This window comes from Carassius auratus, unplaced genomic scaffold (genome assembly GCF_003368295.1).
Source record: "Carassius auratus strain Wakin unplaced genomic scaffold, ASM336829v1 scaf_tig00011275, whole genome shotgun sequence".
In the NCBI taxonomy this organism is placed as follows: domain Eukaryota; kingdom Metazoa; phylum Chordata; class Actinopteri; order Cypriniformes; family Cyprinidae; genus Carassius; species Carassius auratus.
In genome coordinates, this window is record NW_020524186.1 from 202,405 (window position 1) to 229,764 (window position 27,360).

General features: G+C 42.9%; 1 protein-coding gene across 3 annotated transcripts in view; it reads left to right on the top strand.

Moving 5' to 3' along the window:
* Positions 1 to 27,360, top strand: part of LOC113073041 (protein FAM19A5-like) — a 169,216-nt gene that overhangs the window by 119,503 nt on the left and 22,353 nt on the right. For all 3 annotated transcript variants that reach the window (XM_026245912.1, XM_026245915.1, XM_026245913.1), the window contains exon 3: positions 5,941 to 6,068. In XM_026245912.1, the coding sequence (XP_026101697.1) occupies positions 5,941 to 6,068 (128 nt within the window). The remainder of the gene's footprint in view (positions 1 to 5,940; positions 6,069 to 27,360) is intronic.

Sequence of the window (27,360 nt, forward strand, 5' to 3'; positions counted from 1 at the left end):
TCTATAAAGAACATTGTGTGCAACAGTAAGATTCTAGAAACCCTTTTCTACTCTTTTTTTTTCTTACTCCTTTTTTATTATTATTTAACGACTGTAGAAAGAAAAGAAAAGAAAAGAAAAGAAAAGAAAAGAAAAGAAAAGAGGGTCAGGTAAAGTAAATAAGTAAAAAGATGTTCACCATGCATGTGTATTAATGTTTCCAGTCCAAATATGTGAATTAATGGGTGTGCATGTCTGTTTGTTCCCTTTAAAAGCACAAAAACGGTGTGTGCCACAGGGCACTTTTATGAACTAGACATTATTACTTTTCTTTAATAATAACAGACTCCTTTAAAACAATTTCAGTGCTACCAAGCCTTCAACAGAGATCATATAGCTGCACTTACATTACCACAGGGTGCTGCTATTGAATTACTACAAGTAAATTGATCCAGGATATAGCTGTAAAATAGTCAGCATCTTAGTGCAGATAAACATTAGACTGCACGAGAGAGAGAGAGAGAGAGAGAGAGAGAATCATAATCACAAAATAATTTAGTAATAATTTTCATTATAATATTAACAAGATAAATGAAAAAAAAAACAACTGGAAGATATTAACATTTGGTTTTCTCATAGCAATTATGCTTCGTACCGTCAGACTTTTAAATGATTTCTTTCCGCATCGCCCATGTAGGGGTTGACATTTCCACCGTTGGCTCACAGCTACTCCTGCTGTAGGGGGGAAATGTCAGCACGCATCTGTGAGTCCATGATATCACTCAGGGTGAGGTTTGCAGATGCCGGGCTGCAAGCACCAGTCCACACGGCCCCACAGCGCAACCAAACAGACAGAAAGTCTCGGCAAATAGTGCTGTGCCAAATATGCCTGCCAATTAGGGTTCAGCCTGGCATTTACCAAACAGCAGTGAGGATAAATACACTGTCCCCTCCGTACATAACGAGGATCTGTAAACAATAACAAATTTTATCCCAGACAAAAATGAATGTGAATGTGCATAGGAAGGTTGATTAAATAACAAATGCTGCATCTCCATTTGAGATTTCAGCTCTTTTTTATTTTTTATATCAGTTTTATATTATATATATATATATATATATATATATATATATATATATATATATATATATATATATATATATATTAAATCCAATAGGAATCCAAGAATCTGTATCCAACCCAAATTGTACAGTCCAATTTTAAGACAAAATCCAAACAAAATTACTCATCTCCTTTTAATTCCTGGTGTTTGCTAATGCAAGGATTCAGAAAATTGCTCTTTACTTTTCTATGCAATCAGATTTAAAATTGTTACCTGCCAGACAGTAAAATAAGTAAACAAATGACTTAGACTGAAACAGGTACCTAAAGACTAGAATATTATAGATTTGGTGGTGGGCTCTTTTACTTTTGTAACCTGCTTTTGTTTTGTAATGTAACATTTTACTGTTATGAGTGTAATATGTAGGGAAGGATTTGTATATACGAGAAACGTATTGTATTGTTAAAAGCGATGACAAGATGATTTTAGAGACACTGAACAATTTGTGGCATGATGGGATTAGTGAGCAAGGGTTTGACAATTTTGACTAGCAACTGATTTCTTTATTTCTGCATTGATACACATTAGCCTTTCAAACACAATTAAAAATGATATGTTAAAATACACAACAGATGTTTACTTCATCCCAATTACAAGCAATATAAACAGCATATATGGTTAATATATGCCCTTTACATTTGTTAGATCTCGTTTGTGTTACAACCTTGTGTGGGAATGGCAGAAAACGAAACACAAAACTCACTTACTCTCACAGCAAAAGGCCAATGAGTATGAGTTTGAAAAAAAATAATAATAATTGTATAATTTTTCTTTTTCAAACATCATACAATGGTAAAGAGAAAAAAGAGAGAAAACAAAGCAGTGACCCACAAGGAGAGGATAATGAACTGACAATGGCATGCCATGTTGGAAACGCCTGTGCAAAAATGAAGACACTCTAAATTTGCTTAAAAGGGTCTGTCATTACTGCACAGCAGTGCTGCTGCGAATTTTAATGCGTAAGAGAGGATGGGCACCCAGCCAGGGACATGAAGAACATGCACATGCCTGTCACCAGAGCAAGACATAGGGACCCGAGACTGGACACGACCACTGGAGCATGGAGGCATTGTGTCTTTGAATAAAACTAGACATCTAATTAAGGGTCAAATAAGCTGTTAATAATAACTTTATTAAGCAGAAATTATGTTGTGAATTAAGTGCTCCAAGGTGCCATATTACAGCATATATATTTTGTGAATTAATTTAGCATAAATGTAATTTAAAAGGACCTATAGACTGTATCAATAGATTTGGTCAATACATTATGTGACAATATTCCTAAATTTTCTAGCAAGGTACAAAACAATCTGACAGAACCAAATTGCGTTAAAGCATCATATCATGAATCAAATTTATAATAATCAGTCCTTACATCTAATCTGTGTGTGTATATATATATATATATATATATATATATATATATATATATATATATATATATATATATATATATATATATATACACCGTTGCATCAGATGGCTATACCTAGATTCTACACATTTTAAAATGCATAGCTACTATCAGATCTGGCTAAACTCTTGCCCTCCTGTATATCTGCTCTCTCCTGCCAGACCTTGCTTCTCTACAGCATTAGGTAAGATTTATTACCCAGGGTTCCTGGCTGTTGACATGAGTGTGATAAAGCATTTCAACAAGATGAGTGTCCCAGTGTGGGTGTTATGATGTTATACCTTCTCTTATCGCCTCCAGATGAACTGTGCGTCTAGCCCCATCCCAGAGGCAGATTACATACAGGTTGTTTTTATTTTATAACGTAGAGTCGTCCTTGAATTCTTCCACTCACACCTGGAGAGTGACTACGCAGTGGTGGAAAGTGTCTGGAAGTTTGAACAGCCCCTTGTGGAAGTGCTGACCCTGGATGAAATTGATTAAAATGTTGCAGTAGCTCAAATTAACTGACAAGACTAGCTTGTCAATAATGTATAACATCAGATTATGTGCACAGTGATTACATGCACCCTGTTTCTGAAAATAATTTCAGTCTGGGTGGGTTTTAGCAGGTGTCCTTTCCTTTTATGTATAACTGGATTAATAATCGTTGCTAACACTGAATCAGACTGCCTAGGAGGACAAATTACAGTATTAAAATGATCACACTGTGCTCCATTATAAATTCTGCATGAGTTTCCGGGCCAGGTAATGTTGTAATTAAGGCACTGACATCCAAGAACAGAGATTTTGTTCAGATACTGCATAGTGCATGATATATACTTAATATTTGATATTAAAAAAATAAATAAAAATTGTATATATATATATATATATATATATATATATATATATATATATATATATATATATATATATATATATATATATATATATATATATATATAAATTAATAAAAACACATTATGCAGCATTATTATTCCAGATGGTAAGCATTCCAGATTGTACAGTTTGTAACATTGCTGTCATTTGGTTTGTAGTTTTCATCTGAGAAGATTAAAACTTTAATTTTGTATTTAATAAATCTGTTTGCAAGTTAAGGTTCTGGCTATGTTCAAGATGGAATACTAGTTACTAAATATTGTGCAGAATACAAAATATACTGTATGTCTTTTAAAATTATAGTAAGTGAAACTTAATTGAAATAAAGTTTCAATAAGTAGCATGCTTGTTATCATTGATCTATTCAGTGTACTTTGTGGTTGTTATAGTAGTTGTTTAAAATTATAACTATCCTATACATACCAACATTTGAGTGGCACTGAAGCAAATGTCTTAATTCCACTCAGCTCTCTTGATCACAGATTCGCTGTATTCCTCCATTACACCTACAATTAGGCCTGATTGCGCCCCCTTTTGTCTCGTTGTGGCTTCTGAAATTCACCCAAAAAAATAAAATAATAATAAAATAAATAATAAAATAAATAATAATAATAATAATAATAATAATAATAATAATAATACAAATAAAATATGAAAAGAAAAAGAAAATCAGCAGGTAATTACCATTTGGTCTGAGTACTCTAATTCTCTTTATCCCTCTAAATATTGCTCTAAGAGATGCTTTACATCAGCAGCCTAATCATAGTAAAACTATGTAGAAAAATAGACATTGTAATACACTCCCTTGACATATATGATTTATTAAGTCAAGAAATAGAGCTGGCATGTTGTGTTTTAATGTAATAAGATAGCGTATGCTGGGATCTGTAGTTTGGTCAATCAAAAGGCAATCAAAAGGTATACAGAACAACAACTTAACTGAATAATCTTCCAACTTTGAATATTCACCAAATCAAATCAAAATATATTTATTTATAGAGCACTTTTTTAAAACAACTATTGTTTTCCAAAGTGCTGTTCATCCAACACAATCTTAGCCTTTAAGGAACAGTCATAATCAAAGTAAAACCATTTTACACATAACAACAATAACAAACAATAACAAATATACAAACAGCTCTCATATGGCGTTAAATGCCAGAGCATAAAAATAAGTCTTAAGAATGGATTTTAAAAATAGCAAGTGCTTGGGCCTGCTTAACATATAGAGGCAAATTATTGAAAAACTGTAACCTGACAGGTTTTTACTTATTGTGGGATCTAAAAAAAATAAATAATAATAATAAAAATAAACATTGTCATTGTAACAGTTATAGTAAAGTTACAATGTAAATAAAGTAAACGTTGCATGTGTATTTATATATTGCACTTACATAACAGAGTACATTACATTTCATGTAAAGTTTGAAATATAAGTTTCTAAACCAATGGCCATTGTATTGTCATTTAATATAGAAACTGTCACTGTCTCTCCCAAGGGACTAATGCTAATGCAGGTATGTTAAAGTGGCCTACTTTTATATAAATCCATCTGCGTGAGAAATCTCTGACAAACCTTTAATCTCTTTATTATTATTATTATTATTTCTTATTTTTTTTTCTTATTCGAATACTTTCGAATGCTAAACTATTTTTACTATCTCATGCTTATGTAAAATTCTTCCACAGGATAATGTCTTTCTCCTACGAGTAGAAGTGACATCATGTTATTTCATACAAAACACTAGTTCAGTGTGTTACAGTAACCTCTTTTATACTTGACAGGCGGGGACAGTTCTGATGGGGTGAAAAGTTAAATCTTTTGACACATGCTTGTAGCTAACTTACTATAAATGGTATCAATTGAAAGTAATGCATTCAGTCTTAAGAGGTTCAGCTATAGTGGCATTGTATTTAGTGTAGTATGATTACCAATAGGTGATGTTTAGTCGATGTTTGATGTCAGTTAGCAGTTAGTTAGTTCATCACAATAATTATGGACATGTTTGTTTATCAAGCAGAAAGTGTCACTATACTTCGTCTTAAATGTAAACATTATATATGGTTGACTATCATTTCCAAACTAACAAACTTTATTTTGTGGATTTTTTTTCTTTAGAAGAGTGCCTGTGCTGTATGTATTTAAAATAAATTCCAATTGGTTCGAAATTTTGTCATCTAATGCAAACACATTCATGCATTCTCAAGTGTACAAATATTTTATTTTATTTTATGTTTTTTCTTTGGGGGGGGGGGGGGGTTGTGTGTGTGTGTGTGTGTGTGTACTGATACATATGGTTTATGAGGACACTTCCTGTGGCTTAAAAAACAAACAGAACGATGTTTTATGAAATTCAAATATTGCCAGTAGTTTTCTTTCTAGGGTGGGTTAAGGTGTAGGGTTAGTGTAGGTTGATAGAAAATACAGTTTGTACAGTAAACCACAAATGTCTTTGTGTGTGTGTGTGTGTGTGTTTTCTGTGTTTTTTACTTCCTTCTTGATCATATCATCTTAACCTTTTCTCTGGTCTTGATTCACAGCTCGTATTGTGAAGACCAAGCAGTGGTGTGACATGGTGCCCTGTCTAGAGGATGAAGGCTGTGACCTGTTAGTAAATAAATCAGGCTGGACTTGTACACAGCCCAGCGGCAGGGTGAAAACTACAACGGTGAGACTTATTACCATAATCACTTTAAAATGTCACTCTGTTTACCAGGGCTGTCCCAAATAGTCGACTAACAGTTAGTCGATCAGAAGAGGCGTGGTCAAACAAAATGTTATTAGTCGTTTAGTCTGAGAAAAAAATCAAATAAAATACACTGGCAAAGTCATGCAGTCCATGAAGAACAGAAAGGCTGGTCTATGGTAATACCAGTGATGTAGTTGAGGGTATACGCAAGTGTAAGGCGCATACCCACTTCTTTATGAGTCAGCTTTGTCTATAACCACTTCTAAATCCTCTCCGATGCACATCATTCATTAGTGTCCTGCATTAGGTAAAATCATGACAGTCCACCACATGAATAGCTAATCTATTAGCATGTAAGAAAAAAAAACAAAAAAAAAAACACAATTCCCTAAACCCTCCTTTGAAATGTGTTTGATGATTGCGGTCACTCCATCCTTGACCCCAGCCAGAGATCTTTTACTCTGTGTAGTCAAGCAGCAGAAGTAAAGTGACAATATGCAAATACTACCCAGCTAGAATTTTTTTGTTCTAAAAATGTTCTAAAAACATTCCCATAGATTGTTCTAACAATGTTTTTAGCGTGTAGTTTTATTTTTGTTCCCAGAACGTTCTCTCAAAATATAGGTTAACGTTCTCTAAAAACATTCTAAAAATGTTTATTAATAACATTATTAGAACATTATCCCCTAACATTCTAATTAATATTTAAGCATATGTTTAGATGTTGGATGTTGATGTCGGTTTAAAAGTAATAGTTTGGTTTGATGACACCATAATAGTGGTAAGTGTTGGCTTTAGTTGTGCAATTTGACACTTACTTGTCAGTGATGTTCTTTAGCTGCTGTAATCTTTATTATAGCAGAAACAGCAAGAGAACATGTGGTTAGACGACACTGGTTGCTTGCTATTGATTAATACAAAACACATGTGGTCTGGTTGCCTATTTTCTCCCAATATAATGTATAGTGCATATTATTTATTAAAACGGCATAATAGCTCAAGTGCCTGGGACCCAGCTGAATTTAAAGCAGATTATTTCAAGCATTTAAAAAAAAAAAAAAAAAAAAAAAAAAGATCAAGATTTAGTGTATGAATCTCAACAATGGTGACATGCTTCATGCTGCAATGTATTCTGGTTACATCATGCAAAACTCATCCGTGGCACCCAGAATGCATTGCGGCATTAAGCTTGTCACCATTGTTGAGATTCATACACTAATTATTGAGGTATCTGTGTGTCTAAGCAGTCTCTAGTTCATTAACAATGTAATTTAAAAAGAACAGACAAAATCTGACATGAATTTGTAGAATCTTAATATGCACTGCATCTGCTATAGTCTCTAATATTGAATTAATAGCATAGATTCAACTCCACATAAAACCAGTTGATCAGATCACTACGTGAAAAAAGTTTTAATATCAGCAAGTAACCAACATTACCTGACGACAGTTTTCTCGCACTGCTTTTGCTATGACAAATATAGTTATAGCTGTTAATTGGACAGATACACTGAAAAAGACTCATACTGATACTGTACTGACTCATAAGTACTGATCACCATAATGGTGACGTCAAACTAAACTATTATTTTCAATAAACCATCAACAACTCTGTTAATCTCAATAAGAACTTTTTTACACTTATGGCAGAAATAAATCTTGTTTATAATAAGTGCAGTTGGTAATACTGTTTTTGGAGTTATGTACGCTAGAGTTTGACACCAAACAGAGGTTGGGTTTTCCCTTTCTACCAACATTTTGACTTCTGAGTAATGTAAGTTCACATCAAGTGTGATGTGAAGCTTTATTAGAATGTTAGAGAATAATGTTGTAACAATGCTATCAATAGACATTTTTAGAATGTTTTTCGAGAATGTTATCCTAACTTTTAGCATAACATTCTGGGAACTAAAATAAAACTAGCCGCTGAAAACGTTCCTAGAACATTAAAAATTTCTAGGTTGGGTACTGGCCCATTTTGGGGTGAACCAAATATACAAGACTAGTTTTACAAGTCACTGTTTTTAGCACAGAGTGTTCATCATTAGCTGGGTCACTTAAAAAAAAAAAAAAAAATTGGAGCATAAATTAAGAGTATACCCACTTCTCCAGGCACCACCAAACCACTGGGTAATACCTTACATACAAACGCTTGCCTATCATTCATTGACCTCAGACATTCATGGAGGCGTCAGTGCGCTCACTTGCTCTTAAAATACTCCCCTATTTTTGCTCATACAGATGCGAGTAATACACATTTTTATCTTTAAATAATCTTTATTTGTGTGTGCTCACAATAACAACAAAATATGGCGCTTTTTAATATAATAAAAGCAAACAGGAGGCTCTTTACATCTTATTCATTGTGAACAATTGCAAAACGTCTGGGTTACGTATGGTAACACTTATTCCCTGAAGGAGGGAACGGAGAGGCCATGTCTGTGACCGACACAAAATGGGATATCGCTTCGATAGTCCAATCTACATCGAGTGCAAACTAAATGAGCCAATGCACATTGGCATTAAAATTATGGGACCCCTACAAAGCTCCATGGGTTGCGCCCCTTGCGGTGCCCTGTGCGGGTTGCCTGCACCCCTATTAGGTGTAGGCCGGGGCTCAGAACAAGTAGTTCCACTCACCATTGTCAAAGCACTACCTCACTGGGTGAGATTGGATAACACTGGGAAAACATACATGTTCTGCTTGAACAGGGATGCTGTAGAAGCCCCATCCTTTCCGAAGGAGGTCTCGGGAGCAAATACACATATAGCATCCGTTTAGGTGTATATGGAGAAATTTGAGGTGATTAAAACCCTCTTGGGAAGGCAGAAGTCTGCCTCAGAAACATGGGCTCTAAGGCCGTGGACTGTTCACATACAATTACCGCTTAGGTCTTAATATGGAACCCAGCCTTCCATGGTTCTCATAGATTCATCATGAAGGCCTGGCGCCGGATGTTCCACCATTTCCAGCTGCCTAGGGTGATGGAGGATCTCAACAGGGTCTACAGTACAGACACTCTGGAGCAGTTTAAGCTAGCCGACACTAACCGGGGCCTCTCAGTGCCACTACCCGTTTGAGGTGAGAACACAGGAGGAAACCGGCTCTACACGAAGGCTATAGAACCTAGCGAACATGATAGAGGTTGCCTAGCCCGCAGCTCTACAAATATCTGTCAGCGTGGCACCACAAGCCAGCGCCCAGGAGGATGCAACACTTCTAGTTGAGTGAGCTCGTAACCTGAACAGGCAGGGCACACAATCCAGTGGGCCATCCTCTGTGTAGAGACGGCATTCCCCTTCTGCCGGCCTCCATAATAGACAAAGAGCTGGTCTGAGGTTCTGAAGCTTTGTGTCCCGTCTACGTAGCATCTCAATGCTCAGACGCGACAGAGCAAAGCCATGGCTGGGTCTGCCTTCTCCGGGGCAGCGCTTGCAGGTTCACCACTTGGTCTTTGAAGGGTGTAGTGGGAACCTTGGGCACATAGCCAGGCCGGGGCCTCAGAATTACCTGGGAGTCAGCCGGCCCAAACTCTAGGCATGAATCGTCGACCGAAAATGCATGCAAGTCCCCTACCATCTTGATGGAGGCCAGTGCAAGCGGAGCAGTTTTCCATGAAAGAAACTTGCACTCAACTGAATGCAAAAGTTCAAATAGGCCCTGCTGTAGTGATTTAAGCACTATAGTTAGGCCCCAAGAGGGTAAAGTGGGGGGCCAGGAAGGATTTAACCTCCTGGCCCCTCTAAGGAACCTGACGATGAGGTCATGCTTACCCAAAGACTTCCCATTCATGGGGTCATGGTACGCAGCAATAGCAGCAACCTGGACTTTGAGAGTGGAGGGAGACAGCCTTCGATCCAGACCTTGCTGCAGAAAGGAAAGCACGGCCGCAATCAGGCATTTTCGAGGGTCTTCTTGGAGAGAAGAACGCCACTCAACGAACAGGTTCCACTTCAGGGAATAAGCATGTCTCATAGATGGTGATCTTGCCGAAGTGATGGTGTTCACTACATCTTGGGTAGGTCACCTAGAACCTCCGCGTCCCATCCAGGGACCAGACATGGAGTTTCCAAAGGTCTAGACGCGGGTGCTAAATGGTCCCCCGTCTCTGAGTCAGTAGATCCTTCCTCAGAGGAATCGGACAAGGAGGGGCTGTCACGACTGACTTGCTCCTCGTCCTCCCAGACATTGCACAGTGTCTGTGCGAGAAGGCTCACTGGGGGAAACGCACTTGGGGAAATTTGAGTAGGCCCCGCGGCTAACTATGTGTCAGCGTGTCCATGCAGAGAGTTCCCTCGGTCAGGGAGTTGAAAACATTGCAGTGAGCGGTCTCTGGAGAAGCAAACAGGTCTACCTGAGTGGCTCTGAAATGTCTCCAAATCAGCTGGACCATCTGGGGATGGAGTCACCATTCCCCCGAGAGCATTGCTCAACACAGCTCGTCATCTGTATGGTTGAGAATGCCTGGAATGTGAACGGCACGAAGTGCCCTCACAACCCTCAAAGGTGGAGGTGGTGGGCGAGTTGTGACATGCAACGGGAGTGCAGACCACCTTGCCAGTTGATGTACAAAATGGTCGCCTTGTTGTCCGTTCGGACCAGCACATGCTTGCCTCGTAAGTGACCTTTGAGACGGTTCAAGGCAAGGTGCACTGCTAACAACTATAGACAATTGATGTGCCACTGCAGCTGCGGGCCTGTCCAAACCCCCGAGACTGCATCCATATTGTACGTGGCCACCTAGCCAGTGGTGGAGGCATCCGTGTAAACCACACCATCCCTGGAGATCTGCTCTAGGGGCAGCCCTGCCCTGAGAAATGCAATATCTGACCACGGGGTGAGGATTTGGTGACAGGCCGGTGTAACTTGGACCTGGTAAGTGGCACATTTATACGCCGACCTCGGGACTCTGCCATAAAGCCAGTGCTAGAGCGGTCTCATATGTTACAGGGTGAGCTGCTGCAGCCGCCATATGCCCCAGGAGCCTCTGAAAAAGTTTCAGTTGGACCGCTTTCCTGCCCTTGAATGTATTCAAGCAGGCTAGCACAGACCATGCACGTTCCTCCTCTATGAGGTGTGCTTACTGTTCGACCGAATCCAACTCCGAGACAACCGAGAAAAGAGATCCTCTGCGTTGGCGAGAATTTTCTCTTTTCCCGAGCGATGAGTGAGGTCCGGTGCTTGGCTGCCCTTGGTGACGAGCAGGCTGGGGCACTGCATCTGGCAGACAGGTGGAGTCAGCAGCTGGATGTATCGGATCGCCTCAGTCTGCTTCTGGTGAGCCAAGAACTGCTGAATAAAGCTCTCGACTGTTTCGCCAATGAGGCCGGTCTGGGCCACAGGGGCATTGAGAAACCGGACCTTGTCGGTATCCCTCATGCCTGCCAGACACAGCCAGAGATGGCGCTCCTGGACCACTAATGTGGACATCGCACGACCCAGAGAACTCGCGGTGACCTTCACCGCTCGAAGTGCAAGGTCAGTGGCAGTTTTGAGTTCTTCCAGAACCGCTGGATCATGACCATCATCATGCATGTTCTTCAGTGCCGTACTTAGGACACAATTGCATTGCTACAGCGCGCTCCACCGGCAGGATTGCCAGATACCCCTTCGCTGCACCACCATCAAGGGTCATGAGGGAGGAGGAGCCCATTGGCCAGTTTCTGGCAGTAAAAGGTGCCTTACACGACTTGGTGAGCTCATCATGCACTTCCCGGAAGAAAGGCACTGGGGTGGGGCACTGAGAACCAGCACGGGCCGCCCTGAGAAAACAATCATCCAGCTTGGGCCATCCCGAGAAACCAATCATCCAGCTTGGTGGAGGATTCCACTCATCCATGAAAGCCACCTCAGTGTGCTCGACACTCAGACATGTGAGGCAGCGATCGTGACCATCACCCGTTGCCAGGTAACCACGAAAAACACGAGTGAAATGACAAAGATGCACCAGTGAAGCTCTTTAAGAAAAATGTGCTCTTTAGGAAATGCTCTTTTAGTGCTGAGGCACGCAGGGGAATTGGCCGCTTGCAACACGACAGGGGGTAGTGCAGCCTGAAGTCTGCAATCCACTCGACACAGGAACTGAAGCGCCATCTCGCCAACACACAAAGCTTCCGAGAGCATTCTGAACTCTTAGTTCACAGCAGACACAGTTGAGAAGAACAATACTAATGCTCAGCTTCGAAGCGAAAAGCTGTTATTCATTTCACCTGCTGCCTTCTTATACTCGCGCAGTGATCAGCGGGAGCTGGATGCAATAATTGCATGCCAATGTGGATTGGGTTGTTTAGTTTACACTCGAAGTCAATTGGTCTGTCAAAGCGATATCACATTTTGCGTCGGTCACCAACGTGGTGTCAAGAGTGACCGACAGAAAGGGAACTGCAAAATTTTGTATATGAAAAAAAAATCTATAAAGAGTGAAATTTCTACTTTCAAATTAACCAATTCAAATGAAATACGAATTCTCAGATTATGTAATCTATATGAAACATGCATGCAGGAGCCATCTCTACAGCGGAGATGCCAAGTCATGGTCATCTCTTAATCTAAAACCAAAGAAAGCAATAGTGTATTAATACATTTTTGAAAAAGTTAATGCAGCCTCCTTACTGTTTGTCACGATCATTACATGGAGTGCCCATGAACTTTTGTAGAGGGCACTCCAATCAGGACTATTCCACACTCACCACCAGATGTCACTCGGACTCTAGCACCTCTTATCTGTTGCACCACACCCTAACTACATTTCCTATTAGTCTCTGCATCACAATCACCCTGCCACACCTGCACATCATTCCTCAATCAATCTCCTTGCCACACCTGCACCTCATTTACACACACATATAAGCAGCACACTCACTCTCACTCACTGCGAAGTCTTGTTTAGCCAGTCCGAGCGTTTTCCTTGTGTTTCCCTTCTGTACCTGACCTTGGATTGTTTATACCGACTCTGATTCTCTGCTGCCTGCCCCCGACATCTGCTTGTTCCTGTTATCGATTCTGATTATCCCCACATACCTGACGCCGTTACTGATCATTGCCTGTCTGACCATTCTCATTAAAAGTTCTGCACATGGATCCGAATCTCTCTTTCTCATCATTACAGAAGACTTCGCCAAACCAGGATCCAGCAGCTTTCTTGAACCCCAGACCAGGTATGGAATCAGCTAACAGTTCATGCAACCCTATAAAGGTGCTATGCTCCATCTTTCAGTATGGTAGACCAATTGAGCTCTTTGTGGAGGAATTAATTCAGTATAGTCACCTTTTTCCTGGGGATGAGGAACTGGTAAAGGACTGTTTCTGGAGTGGTCTTGATACTAGGGTAAGCTTGAGTTTACCGGAGGGAGACCCTAGCTGGACCCTGGGACAGTTTATTGACTTTGTGTTGGAGTTTTGTGGCTCTCCTTTTACAGTTGAGGAGGTTACTTCTCCAATGTATCCAGCTCCTATCTGTAAGATGGCCGCCAGCGCCACAGCACAAGATGGCCGCCAGCCCAGCGCCACAGCACAAGATGGCCGCCAGCCCAGCGCCACAGCACAAGATGGCCGACTCAACGACTGAGTCTCCAGACCAGGTGCCACCGACTCGCCACCATAGAGGGCGGAGGAGGAGTAGACAGGTGTCTAGCATTCCTCAAAGCCCAGAGATCATTACCGAGGCGGTGCCCGAGGCTGTTCCGGAGGTCGAGGTGGTGCCCGACGCTGTTCCGGAGGCCGAGGTGGCACCCGATGCCGAGGCGGTGCCTGATGCTGTTCCGAAGGCCGAGGCGGTGCTCGAGGCTGTTCCGGAGGCCGAGGTGGTGCCCGAGGTCGAGGCGGTGCCCGTTGCTGTTCCGGAGGCCGAGGCGGTGCCTGATGCCGAGGCTGTTCCAGAGGCCGAGGCGGTGCTCAAGGCCGCTCCCGAGGCCGTTACCGAGTTGCTGCCTGAGGCCATTCCAGAGGCAGTGCCCGAAGCAGAGGCGCCTCAGGTTTCCACAGACAGTTCAGAGTCGAGTCAGTTCCCAGTGGACCCTCCAGAGTCGAGTCAGTTCCCAGTGGACCCTCCAGAGTCGAGTCAGTTCCCAGTGGACCCTCCAGAGTCGGGGCTAGTCACCATTAACCTCCGTGAACCAAGGCAAGTCACCATTAACCTCCGTGAACCAAGGCAAGTCACCATTAACCTCCGTGAACCAAGGCAAGTCACCATTAACCTCCGTGAACCAAGACAAGTCACCATTAACCTCCGTGAACCAAGGCAAGTCACCAATGATCTTCATGAACCCAGTCAAGTCACAGTTGATCTTCATGAACCCAGTCAAATCACCACAGATCTACCAGAGCTTCGTCACATCTCAGCCGAACTCCCAGAGCCTCGTCAAAACTCAGAGCTCTCGTCCTATCCTATCACGGCCAGGGAGACCGTCAATGAGCTGTCATTCATTCCGGTCAGGGCTACGGGGACCATACACCAACTCTCCGTCTGTCCTGTCATGGCCACGGAGGCCAGCTACCATCTCATCACGGCCACGGAGGCCGCTATTAACCTGTTTATGTTCACTGTTTCAGTCCCACCTGACCAGATTTGCTTTCCTGTGCCATCAACTCTACTGAGGTGGTCGTCTGCTCTGCCCTGGTGGGCCTCTGTCATGTCTGTTCAACTATGGTGGTCGTCTGGTCCGCCCTGGTGGGCTTCTGCCCCATCATCTCGGCTGTGGTGGTCCTCTGCTCCGCCCTGGTGGGCTTCTGTCCCCTCTTCTCAGCTGTGGTGGTCGTCTGCTCCACCCTGGTGGGCTCCAGCTCAACCTGCTCCGCTCTGGTGGGCTCCCACGCCACCTGCTCTGCCTTGGTGGACCCCTGTTCCCGAGTTAAGCCCACAGCGGGTCCCTGTTTCCTCTGTCAGGCCAAGGAAGGGCCCTTGTTTCCCATGTCAGGTCCAGGAGAGACTCCTGATCTCCATGTTAGGCCCAGTTCTGCCTGCTCTGCCCCAGTCCTCGACCACTCCACTTCCTCATGGACCTGGCCCTCCGTCCCTCCCCCTGTTCTGCCTCCGCTCCACCGCCCTCCTAGATTGTTTTGAGCGTCTGGAAGCCGCTCCTTTGTGGGGGGGCTATGTCACGATCATTACATGGAGTGCCCATGAACTTTTGTAGAGGGCACTCCAATCAGGACTATTCCACACTCACCACCAGATGTCACTCGGACTCTAGCACCTCTTATCTGTTGCACCACACCTTAACTACATTTCCCATTAGTCTCTGCATCACAATCACCCTGCCACACCTGCACATTCCTCAATCAATCTCCTTGCCACACCTGCACCTCATTTACACACACATATAAGCAGCACACTCACTCTCACTCACTGCGAAGTCTTGTTTAGCCAGTCTGACATTTCCGAGCGTTTTCCTTGTGTTTCCTTTCTGTACCTGACCTTGGATTGTTTATACCGACTCTGATTCTCTGCTGCCTGCCCCCGACATCTGCTTGTTCCTGTTATCGATTCTGATTATCCCCACATACCTGACGCCGTTACTGATCATTGCCTGTCTGACCATTCTCATTAAAAGTTCTGCACATGGATCCGAATCTCTCTGTCTCATCATTACACTGTTCTTCCCTGACACATTCATAATCATTGCTTCTGCCGGTGCATTTTGGTAAGCATTATATGTGTGCTTGAGCGCTTATTAGGCTTTGTAGGCAATTAAAGGCTTATTATAATGATTTAAATGGTCAATTAATAAATATTCATTTAGTCAATTAATGCTACAAATGAATGACTACTAGTCGAGCAGAAAAATCTTTAGTCGAGGACAGCCCTATTGTTTACAGCTCTTAATTTCTGTAATGTCTCAATTTTAGAGTGAAACAGGATATATATATTTTTTTTTAAATGGAGTAAGTCTGGATGTTATCCATTGGGAATTTATTAGATTGTGAAAAATTAGCTCTTCAGTTCACAGTAGAAGTCAGTGGTAAAGGAAAGTATCTTGAGAAGTGGTGCATTTTATATTTTAATGAAAGGTTATAAACTCATTATATATGCTAATATATATTTTATTTTTTTTATTTTTAATGCTTACCATTTGTATTTAATAGCATCATAAACATATGTGCCCAAATGAACACCATTAGTTATACATATATACTTATAGCATATATATAGCATCATTTCTGATTTAATGTAATCGGTATACATAAGCCACTGTTTCACTGTTGGGCCAGTGCTTTAAACGGCTTTACAAGTACAAGAAACGTGGCTTTCGAAGGAAAAATTGCTTTCAAATAGCCCAACTGAGCTCACTGATGAATTACGGTCTGTAATTAACTTGATCTTTGGGATCAAGTTATGTTATTTATTTATTTTTTATTTTTTTCATAAAAGGCTTAATAATGGCCAGTTTGAAGATTTTGGTGACATATCCTAATGACAATGACAAACTGATAATAGTCAGAAGAGGATCTATGACTTTTGGAAGCACCTCTTTTAGTTTAGATGGAATAGGATCTAACGTGTTGTAGGTTTAGATGATTTAACAAATTTATTAAATTCTTCCTCTCCTTTATTAAAGAATGAGTAGAATTGTTCCTCAGGGGATCTGATGTGATACTGTAGCTGATGGCTGCATTGTTACAATTTTCTCTCTAATAGTATCGATCTTGGAATTCAAGTAGTTCATAAAGTCATTACTGCTGTCCTATTGGGAAATGTCAACGTCTTTTGGTGCTTTATTTTTCATTAATTTAGCTACTGTATTGAATAAATACCGTCTTGGTTACGTACGTAACCCTCGTTCCCTGATGGAGGGAACGGAGACGTTATGTCGACCGACAAATGGGGTCTCACTTGGGAGGCCAATCATCTCTGAATTTAAGAGAAAACGCCAATGAAAATTGGCTAGTGGATTAACACACTTGAGCCACTCCCGTGCCAACGGGTATAAACAGGGCGACAGGTGCATCCACTCATTTGGTTTTACGCTGAGGAGCCGAGAACTTGTCCCGGCAACAGCGAATGGTTCAAGGTTGTGGCATGGGGACATAACGTCTCCGTTCCCTCCATCAGGGAACAAGGGTTACGTACGTAACCGAGACGCTCCCTATCTGTCGGTCACTACGAGTTATGTCGACCGACAAATGGGGTCCTATGGAAAACTCCACAACCTGAACCTCGTCACAACCCTGTGGCGCTGCAATTGTTGACAAGCCCTGGCGTGCCACAAAAGCTACGTTTAAGGTCGTAACCTTCCCAAAGCCCCAGCGCAAATTCACTGACCTTGGTACCGAAGGGGCCAAAGGGTGAGTACATCACTGCTGGAGAAGGCCATGCTGCTGTTCTGCCCACATAAAGTTAATGGAAGGGATTTCAACCTTCAGAGAAAGACTGCTTCAAATCTTCCCTATTTGTTCTTTCAGCTGGCAAGACAATGGGAAAGCGAGCCTTAGGAAAAGGTCGCTACGGAGACCACATCCTACCCGTAGGGAGGTGACATGTGGATATACCGATATGGACTGGCCCAGGGGGCACTACTACATATGGAAGGGGTACTACATATGTCGCCCAGCCCACAGCTCAACCGATGTCTGCCAGAGAGGCGCCGTGCGCCAGCGCATAGGAGGAGGCCACACTCCGTGTGGAGTGGGCCCTCACCCCCAGGGGGCACGGCTCGCCTTGGGAATGATAAGCCAAGGCGATGGCATCCACTATCCAGTGGGCCAACCTCTGCTTAGAGACAGCCTTCCCCTTCTGCTGACCTCCAAAGCAGACCAGGAGCTGCTCAGATCTTCTAAAGCTCTGGGTGCGGTCCACGTATATGCGAAGCGCTCTTACGGGGCACAGCAACGACAAGGCTGGATCTGCCTCCTCCAGGGGCAGCGCTTGCAGGTTCACCACCTGGTCTCGGAAGGGAGTGTCGGGAACCTTGGGCACGTATCCAGGCCGGGGTCTCAGGACAACGTGAGAGTAGGCCGGCCCGAACACAAGGCACTCTTCACTTACCGAAAATGCTTGGAGGTCCCCGACCCTCTTGATGGAAGTGAGCGCGATCAGGAGCGTTGTCTTGAGAGACAGGAACTTAAGCTTGACTGAATCCAGCGGCTCAAAGGGACCCCTATGAAGTCCAGCCAGGACAATAGAGAGGTCCCAGGAGGGAATCAGGGGTGTCCTAGGAGGATTTAACCTTCTGGCACCCCTCAGGAACCTAACGATCAGGTCATGCCTCCCCAGAGACCGGCCGTCCACTGCATCATGATGGGCTGCAATGGCAGCCACATACACCTTCAGGGTGGAGGGTGACAGCCCATGCTCCAACCTTTCTTGCAGGAAAGAAAGCACGACTCTGACCGGGCATCTCCGGGGGTCTTCTCGGTGAGAAGAACACCAATTCGTGAACAGACTCCACTTCAGAGCATAGGCCTGCCTCGTAGAAGGGGCTCTAGCCTGAGTGATAGTGTCTACCACCGCTGGGGGCCGATCACTTAGGTCTGCCACGTCCCGTCTAGAAGCCACACGTGGAGGTTCCAGAGATCTGGACGCGGGTGTCAAATGGTGCCAAGCCCCTGAGAGAGGAGGTCTGTCCTCAGGGGGATGCGCCAGGGAGGGGCTGTCACGAGGAGCATGAGTTCCGAAAACCAGGTCCGGGTGGGCTAGTAAGGCGCAACCAACAGGACCTGTTCCTCGTCCTCCCTGACCTTGCACAGTGTCTGTGCGAGCAGGCTCACTGGGGGAAATGCATACTTGCGTAAAGCCTGAGGCCAGCTGTGTGCCAGTGCATCTGTGCCCAGTGGGGCCTGGGACAGGTAATAGTACAGCTGGCAGTGTGAGGACTCGTGGGAAGCAAACAGGTCTACCTGGGCTTCCCCGAATCGACTCCAGATCAGCTGGACCGTCTGGGGATGGAGTCACCATTCCCAGGGGAAAGTGAGCTGTTGTGAGAGCGCGTCGGCTGCACGATTGAGCTCCACCGGGATGTGGACAGCGCGCAGCGACTTGAGCCACGCCTGACTCCAGAGGAGGAAATGGCGGGCGAGTTGAGACATGCTACGTGATAGTAGACCGCCCGGTCGGTTGATGTACGAAACAGCCGCAGTGTTGTCCGTGCGGACCAACACGTGCTTGTCCAGCAACAGCGGACGAAACCGTCGAAAAGCTAGATGCCCTGCCAGCAATTCCAGGAAGTTGATGTGCCAAAGCAGTCAAGGTCCTGTCCAGGACCCTAAAGCTGCCTGCCCATTGCATGCCGCGCCCCAGCCTGAGTTGGAGGCATCTGTTGTGACAACAACGTGCCGGGACACTTGTTCTAAGGGCACACCAGCCCGTAGAAAGGCAAGGTCTGACCAGGGGCTGAATAGGCGGCGACACATCGGTGTGATGGTGACACGATGTGTACCGCAGCGCCATGCCCATATCGGGACTCGGGAGTGTAACCAGTGCTGAAGTGGCCTCATATGAAGCAACCCGAGCGGCGTGACTGCGGCTGCGGATGCCATATGCCCCAGGAGCCTCTGAAAGTGTTTCAGTGGTACCACTGTCCTGCCTCTGAAGGAACTCAGGCAGTTCAGCACTGACTGGCCACGCTCGCTGGTGAGACGTGCCGTCATACTCACCGAGTCTAACTCCATACCGAAATAAGAGATTCTCTGCACAGGGGAGAGCTTGCTCTTCTCCCGGTTGACCTGAAGCCCCAACTGACTGAGGTGCCGGAGCACGAAGTCCCTGTGATCGCACAACTCTTCTCTGGACCGGGCCATAATGAGCCAGTCGTCGAGATAGTTGAGGATCCTGATGCCCACTTCCCAGAAGACAGAGGCGTCCCAGACTGCCAATGAAGTCTCGAGCACGGCCTCGAAAAACTCTCAGCACGGGGCGGAGCTGGTGTGGAGGACGCAGGGGGCGCCCACGGCAACGAGCAGGCTGAGGCTACCCGCAACGGAACGGTGGCAGCCGGAGAGACACGTCGGGGCAAGATGTGCTGGATGGCCTCAGTCTGCTTCTGTACCGCCGAGAACTGCTGGGCAAAGTCGTCGACAGTGTCGCCGAACAGGCCTGCCTGGGAGATGGGAGCATCGAGAAAGCGAGCTTTGTCCATGTCCCCCATCTCAGCCAGGTTCAGCCAGAGATGCCGCTCTTGGACCACCAGCGTGGACATAGCCTTGACCTTCGTCGCCCGTAAGGCAAAGTCAGTCGCCGTGCGCAGCTCCTGCATCAACTCCGGGTCGGTACAACCCTCGTGCATTGCTTTGAGCGCCTTGGCTTGGTGTACCTGCAGGATAGCCATGGCATGCAGGGCAGAGGCAGCTTGGCCCGCAGCACTGTAAGCCTTGGCAGCGAGCGCGGCCAACAGCTTACAGGCTTTGGAGGGGAGACGCAGACGATTCCTCCAAGTGGCGGTGTTTTGTGGGCACAGGTGCACCGCAACCGCTCTCTCCACCTGGGGAACCTCCACGTACCCCCTGGCTGCCCTGCCATTGAGGGTGGTGAGGATGGAAGAGGGAGACGAGCGGCTTCTGGCCATGAAAGGGGCCGTCCACAACATCGTCACCTCTTCATGCACCTCCGTGAAGAAAGGCACCGGAGCAGATCGAGGTTGTGAGCCACGTCCCGCGCCGAGAAACCAATCATCCAGCCGCGAGGGCTCGGGACTGGGCGGTGTAGTCACCTCCAGCCCGATACTCACAACACCCGAGGGGGGCAGCCCCGCCGAACCCTCATCCTCAGAGGTGGATAACCCATCCCCCGATGTATCAATCGACATCTGATCTTCGGGCGAAGCACCGAAAGACACGCTGGGACCGCTGTGAGACGGCCCAGTAGAATCAATCGGCAGCTGCACGAGACAGGCGCTGCGGGAGGAGTGAGAGGTCTGTGGGGCGTGGCCCGGTAGAGAAGCTCTCACTGTAATCCTCAGATCTCCCAGAGCACCAGCCAGCGGCCCTCTGCTCGAGCCAGAGAGACCGGGACGGGTGGCGACAGAGGGGTCTGCTGCACTCCCCTTGAGGAGTGAGAGACGCGATCGCAGCGCTGCCATGTTCATACGCCCACAATAGACGCATGAATCATCCACGAGTGCAGCCTCAGCGTGTTGGACGCCCAGACACTGCAGACAACGCTTGTGACCGTCAACCGAAGACAGGAAACGACCGCATCCAGAAGAACACGGACGAAACAGCATCTTGAAAAAGACGCGAATCGTCCGTGATTTGCTCTTTTACAACCGTGATTTTACTCTTTTAGCCGAAGCGCCCAGGGGAATCGCCATTTCACAGGGACAACGCTGTAACGCGCGCTTAAATTCAGAGATGATTGGCCTCCCAAGTGAGACCCTATTTGTCGGTCGACATAACTCGTAGTGACCGACAGATAGGGAACTGGGGTTATGTTTGTTTTCTTCTAAAAGACAAAAAGTGATCACATCTAGCAGTTTTTAATGTTATTCTGTAGGATAGGGTACCTTGCAAAACAAAATACATCTAGTTTTGTTTTTCTCCAGCTATGCACCTTTTTTTCGAGCTGCTCTCTTTATGGCACAACAAATGTGCTCATTATACCACAGTGTCAAATTATTTTCCTTAATCTTCCTTAGGCGCAAAAGAGCAATTGTATCTAAAATGCTAGAAAAGAGAGAGTCCATAGTTTCTGTTAAATCATCAAGCTATTGGATATACTGAGGAATTGAGATAAATCAGGAAGATTATTTACAAAGCTGTCTTTTGTGGTAGAAGTTATGGTTTTACCATATTTGTAACAAAGAGTCAAATTTAGTTTCAGCTATATGGAGTTTACACAAGACTAGATCATGATCTGATATGTCATCATTTTGCTGCAGAATTTAACTGTTAACATCAATTCCATGTGACAGTATTACATTTAGAGTATGAATTTGACAATGATTAGGACCTGACACATGTTGTCTAACCCCAGTAGAGTTCAAAATTTCTAGAGATGCTGATCCCAATGCATTTTTATCATTATCAACATGGATATTAAAATCACCAACAATTAAGACTTTATCAGCAGCCAACACTAACTCTGATAAAAATATAAGCAAATTATTTAATAAAGTATTTTTGGTGCCCTGGTAGCCAGTATACAGTAGCAAGTACAAACGTTTCAGGGGATTTATCATTAACGTGTTTCTTTGGATAATGTCATATGAAGCACCATTACTTCAAACAAGATAATCTACAGCTTAAGCAACTATACTATAAGCTATTAGGTTGATTGGGTTATATTTAACCATAGAAAATGATCCTTGAATCTGTAGAATCAGTGGAGTTCAAGATGAGAGAGAACTACTGATTGCAGTAATCAGTAATCTTTCACATCCAAACAGAGAAAGCGTTTGCTCATCAGTGATGCCTCGGGTAAACAGGGCTTTGAAAATGTAGGGGCGTGCTTAGGTTGGTGCTTAAAAAGGATATGTAAAGTTGCAAAGACGAAATTCTTAATTCTAAAGAGAGATTTTATTTAATAAAAGTTAAGAGTCAATCATGCCTACCTAAAACAGTTAATTCTAACACACCCCCACATGTCTAGGTCACAATGTGAGAAGATTTGCATAACGCCGCCCAAATGTTCATGCAAAGAAAGAAGGCATAACTTTTTTCTCTCTGTTGCCGCCACCGTCATGTCATGGAGACGATGTGTGTTTCCATGTGAAAGCGAAACTAATTTGTTTGGTCTTCCAAAAGAGGACATAACGAGACATCAGTGGTTAAGTTGTATATACAATACTGTTCCAGAATAGTTCAACCCAAATATTTCAGATGTGTGCAGCACATTTTATGGAGGACTGTTTCCTGATCCTGGCAGAGTAGACAATGCCGGCTGTTCTAAGTACGTTTACATATTTTAATGTAAATTTAAATGACTAAGTATGTTTACATATTTAAAGGATTTGCAACTGATGATTCAAACGTGAGTTTTGAGCAGTGTAGAGTAGCGCTTGTTGTTTCTTCGATCACAAATGCAGACATGGTTTTATATTTATGCTGCACGACGCAACACAGTGCTATGCAACGGCGGTGCGTAAAAAGACAGTATAAGTCAGCAGTTCTCAATTCTGGAACTGAGAACCGCTGGAATTGTCATTATAATCCCTAATTATGTCCCCACTATATGTAACAAATGCCTTGTTTATAATGGGTTTTAATATTTTTGTCTCAGCACTCCGGGACACACGGCATAACAGTTTAGTAAGGGTCGTAACATTTGCATCACATGCTTGAGGTATTCGGCCAATAACAATTGACCAAATAACTCATCAGAATGATGAGCTTTGTAAAGATATGCATGTTTCAGAAATGTAGTGCTTAGAGGAGAAACAATAATGTACAGAATGTGGAAAATACACACAAAATACTGTTCTTTTTAGTAATGTCATATGACTCCTTTAAGTGCTGCCTCCAAGAGATTGGTGAAATTTGTTGGTTAATGGAGAGTTAGATGAATAATTTATTCCAAAAAGTGAAATTCTTTTATTTACTTAGCCTCATGCCTTTCAAATCTGTGACATGCAAAAAACCAATGACACTCATTGTGTTTGATGTCCAACTTTTAACGTAGGCAGCACAACTGATTACTTGCATCATTCCTTTAAGTTGTATCTTTTTCCCCTTTGGAGCTACACAGACATGGTTAGCATATACTTTTGTTGCCAGAGATATGTTAATTTATACAGATATGTTAATTTTGAATGTTAATTTATGTAATTTCTGCTTTTGTGTTCCATAAAAAGACAGCATATGTGTAAGGAACAACATAAGGGAAAATATATAACAGCTTTTCAATTACTTGAGGTTAACATTTCCATTAACAATGCTGAAGTGTGTTTGAAGATGTCTGCCTTTTCAAACATTTCTGACAAAGTGTAAAAGAAAGTGAATATACAGAAGGTTCTAAATAAACACATGGAGGTTGTGGATGACACATGCCAAGGCATTGCCGCTGTGGGTGTTGGGGTCTGTGTAATTGATCCCAATGCGTCACTGTAGGACCATAGGACACATCCTTGCCTGGGCTTAGACAGCATCACCATGGAGATGACAGCTGCTCCTCCTTGCATGCAGACAGCCTCTGTAAACCATTAGTGCCCAAAACCAGCTCCTGTCTAAAGGATCCAAGTCAGCAATGGTCACCAAGAACTTCCATTTTGAATCTGAGAACATTCCCCATTTACCCGTGACGGTGTCATTTTTTAACATCATGCAGTATTTAGAATAACTATTAAGATATCAGAAATATAATATAGCCCTTATTTTGAGTCTTCCTTGCTACCATCATCACACAGAATGTCATATTTATGAACAGTAGAATTAAGCCAATATTAAGCTTTAGTTCTGAGCCAAAACGTGATTAATTTTAATCTAGCATCAGATGAGGAATCCATTCCTTCGTTTGTTCATTCATTCATTCTTTTTTATTTTATTTTTTTCCTAATGTGATTTTTCAATAGTTTCCACAAGTCTGCATTTATGTATGTAAGTACGTATTTAAACAATCTTTTTTGTTACTGCTGTTTGCAAAACACCTCGAAAGAGAACCAGTCTGTTCTTTATATAATTATTAATGAAGCAACTACTATGTATTACACAATCCCTCAGCTATTTTATGATTAATTTATTTATATGGAGCTGTGATACTGCAATTCCCTAGTTGTCTACTGAGAAATGCAACATGAAAAGCATGATTAAGATAAATATAGTGATAGATTTGAATGGCTGCATGAATTTCCCTCAAGGGGGCAAAGCTGCATATTCTGCCAATAGGAGTTTAACACACTCAAAACCCTTCACACTAGACTGACATTATATCTTCTGATAGATACTGCTAGGTTCAGAAAATATTTATCACTTTTCAATCATCTCAGCTTTTTGTCTGAATGATATTTAGCAGTTTTGTGTGTTCTGACTTTTGTGTGTTCTGACTTTAGTCTCTCCAAAACATGAATGGTATAAATAGTTTTGCAAATTCAGAGGCAGTACAGTAAATATAAATTGTCCAGATTTAGCTAAGAAGGTCTAAATCCAGCTAAGAGCTTCGCATTACCCAAGTGAATGATCATTAGATGATCTAAATAAATGTGTCACTGCCTCTGAATAGGGCTGGGTAAGAATATTGAATATTCAAGACTGATTCAGAACAGTTTGTATAAATAACATATTTGGAAATATTGTAAATTATATTGTCTTGCATTTTCTTGCATTATATGTTCTTCCATTCATGATTTAAATATTTTATTTATATTTTTTTATAAAAAAAAAAAAAAAATCAGTAGTTATATTTTATTTTATTTATTAGTCATTTGTTTTGTGCACAATAATTGCAATTATAGTTTATCACTCTTTGGTTTCTGTCAGATATGTTATTATTATTATTATTATTATTATTATATTTTTTGGTGTATGCTTTCCCTGTATACGTTGTTTACCTTGTCCAGGATAAGGTCAAACTTGAAGTCCAGCCAAATATGAGTCTAGAACTTTTCATCATGATGCATTAGTTTAAATTACTTTAATATAAATTTAATAACATCATCTCAAGACAGTAAAGTCTCCTTGATGTATAAATGCAGTGCATCATTTTTCTTTAATGTTATTATTATTATTATATTATATTTTGATTGTTTCAGGCCTTCATTTTCACTGCTTACCTTGTACACTTTCTAAGTTTGTTCTAAAAATGTGCCTTTTTTTGGCAAGAACTAGAGGCTAAAACATTTTTAATGGTAACGAATTTGTATTTAACGTGATTACACTTTAATAAAAATGTTAGAAATTGATAATTATATAGCATTTCCTTTCCATGGTTATTATTTTTTTTTTTTTTACCTTTATTTATATAGTGCTTTAAACAAAATGCATTGCGTCAAAGCACTGAACAACATTCATTTGGAAAACAGTGTCTCAATAATGCAAAATGATAGTTAGAGGCAGTTCATCATTGAATTCAGTGATGTCATCTCTGTTCAGTTGAAAATAGTGTCTGTTTTTATTTGCAATCAAGTCAATGATATCGCTGTAGATGAAGTGACCCCAACTAAGCAAGCCAGAGGCGACAGCGGCAAGGAACCGAAACTCCATCGGTGACAGAATGGAGAAAAAAACCTTGGGAGAAACCAGGCTCAGTTGGGGGGTCAGTTCTCCTCTGACCAGACGAAAACCAGTAGTTCAATTCCAGGCTGCAGCAAAGTCAGATTGTGCAGAAGAATCATCTGTTTCCTGTGGTCTTGTCCTGGTGCTCCTCTGAGACAAGGTCTTTACAGGGGATCTGTATCTGAGCTCTAGTTGTCCTGGTCTCCGCTGTCTTTCAGGGCAGTAGAGGTCCTTTCTAGGTGCTGATCCACCATCTGATCTGGATACGTACTGGATCCGGGTGACTGCAGTGACCCTCCGATCTGGACACAGACTGGATCTCGTGGCCACGGTGACCTCGGAACAAGAGAGAAACAGACAAATATTAGCGTAGATGCCATTCTTCTAATGATGTAGAAAGTACGGTGTTATGTGAAGTGTTTCCGGTTCCGGTTTACCTAATTAATGCAGCCTAAAAAATCCTTTAACGGATTTGGATATTAAAAGCATATTAGTATGTTATGTGTATGCCAGGTTAAAGAGATGGGTCTTTAATCTAGATTTAAACTACAAGAGTGTGTCTGCCTCCCGAACAATGTTAGGTAGGTTATTCCAGAGTTTAGGCGCCAAATAGGAAAAGGATCTGCCGCCCGCAGTTGATTTTGATATTCTAGGTATTATCAAATTGCCTGAGTTTTGAGAACGTAGCGGACGTAGAGGAGTATAATGTAAAAGGAGCTCATTCAAATACTGAGGTGCTAAACCATTCAGGGCCTTATAAGTAATAAGCAATATTTTAAAATCTATACGATGTTTGATAGGGAGCCAGTGCAGTGTGGACAGGACCGGGCTAATATGGTCATACTTCCTGGTTCTAGTAAGAACTCTTGCTGCTGCATTTTGGACTAGCTGTAGTTTGTTTACCAAGCGTGCAGAACAACCACCCAATAAAGCATTACAATAGTCTAACCTTGAAGTCATAAATGCATGGATTAACATTTCTGCATTTGACATTGAGAGCATAGGGCGTAATTTAGATATATTTTTGAGATGGAAAAATGCAGTTTTACAAATGCTAGAAACGTGGCTTTCTAAGGAAAGATTGCGATCAAGCTGCACACCTAGGTTCCTAACTGATGACGAAGAATTGACAGAGCAACCATCAAGTCTTAGACAGTGTTCTAGGTTATTACAAGCAGAGTTTTTAGGCCCTAT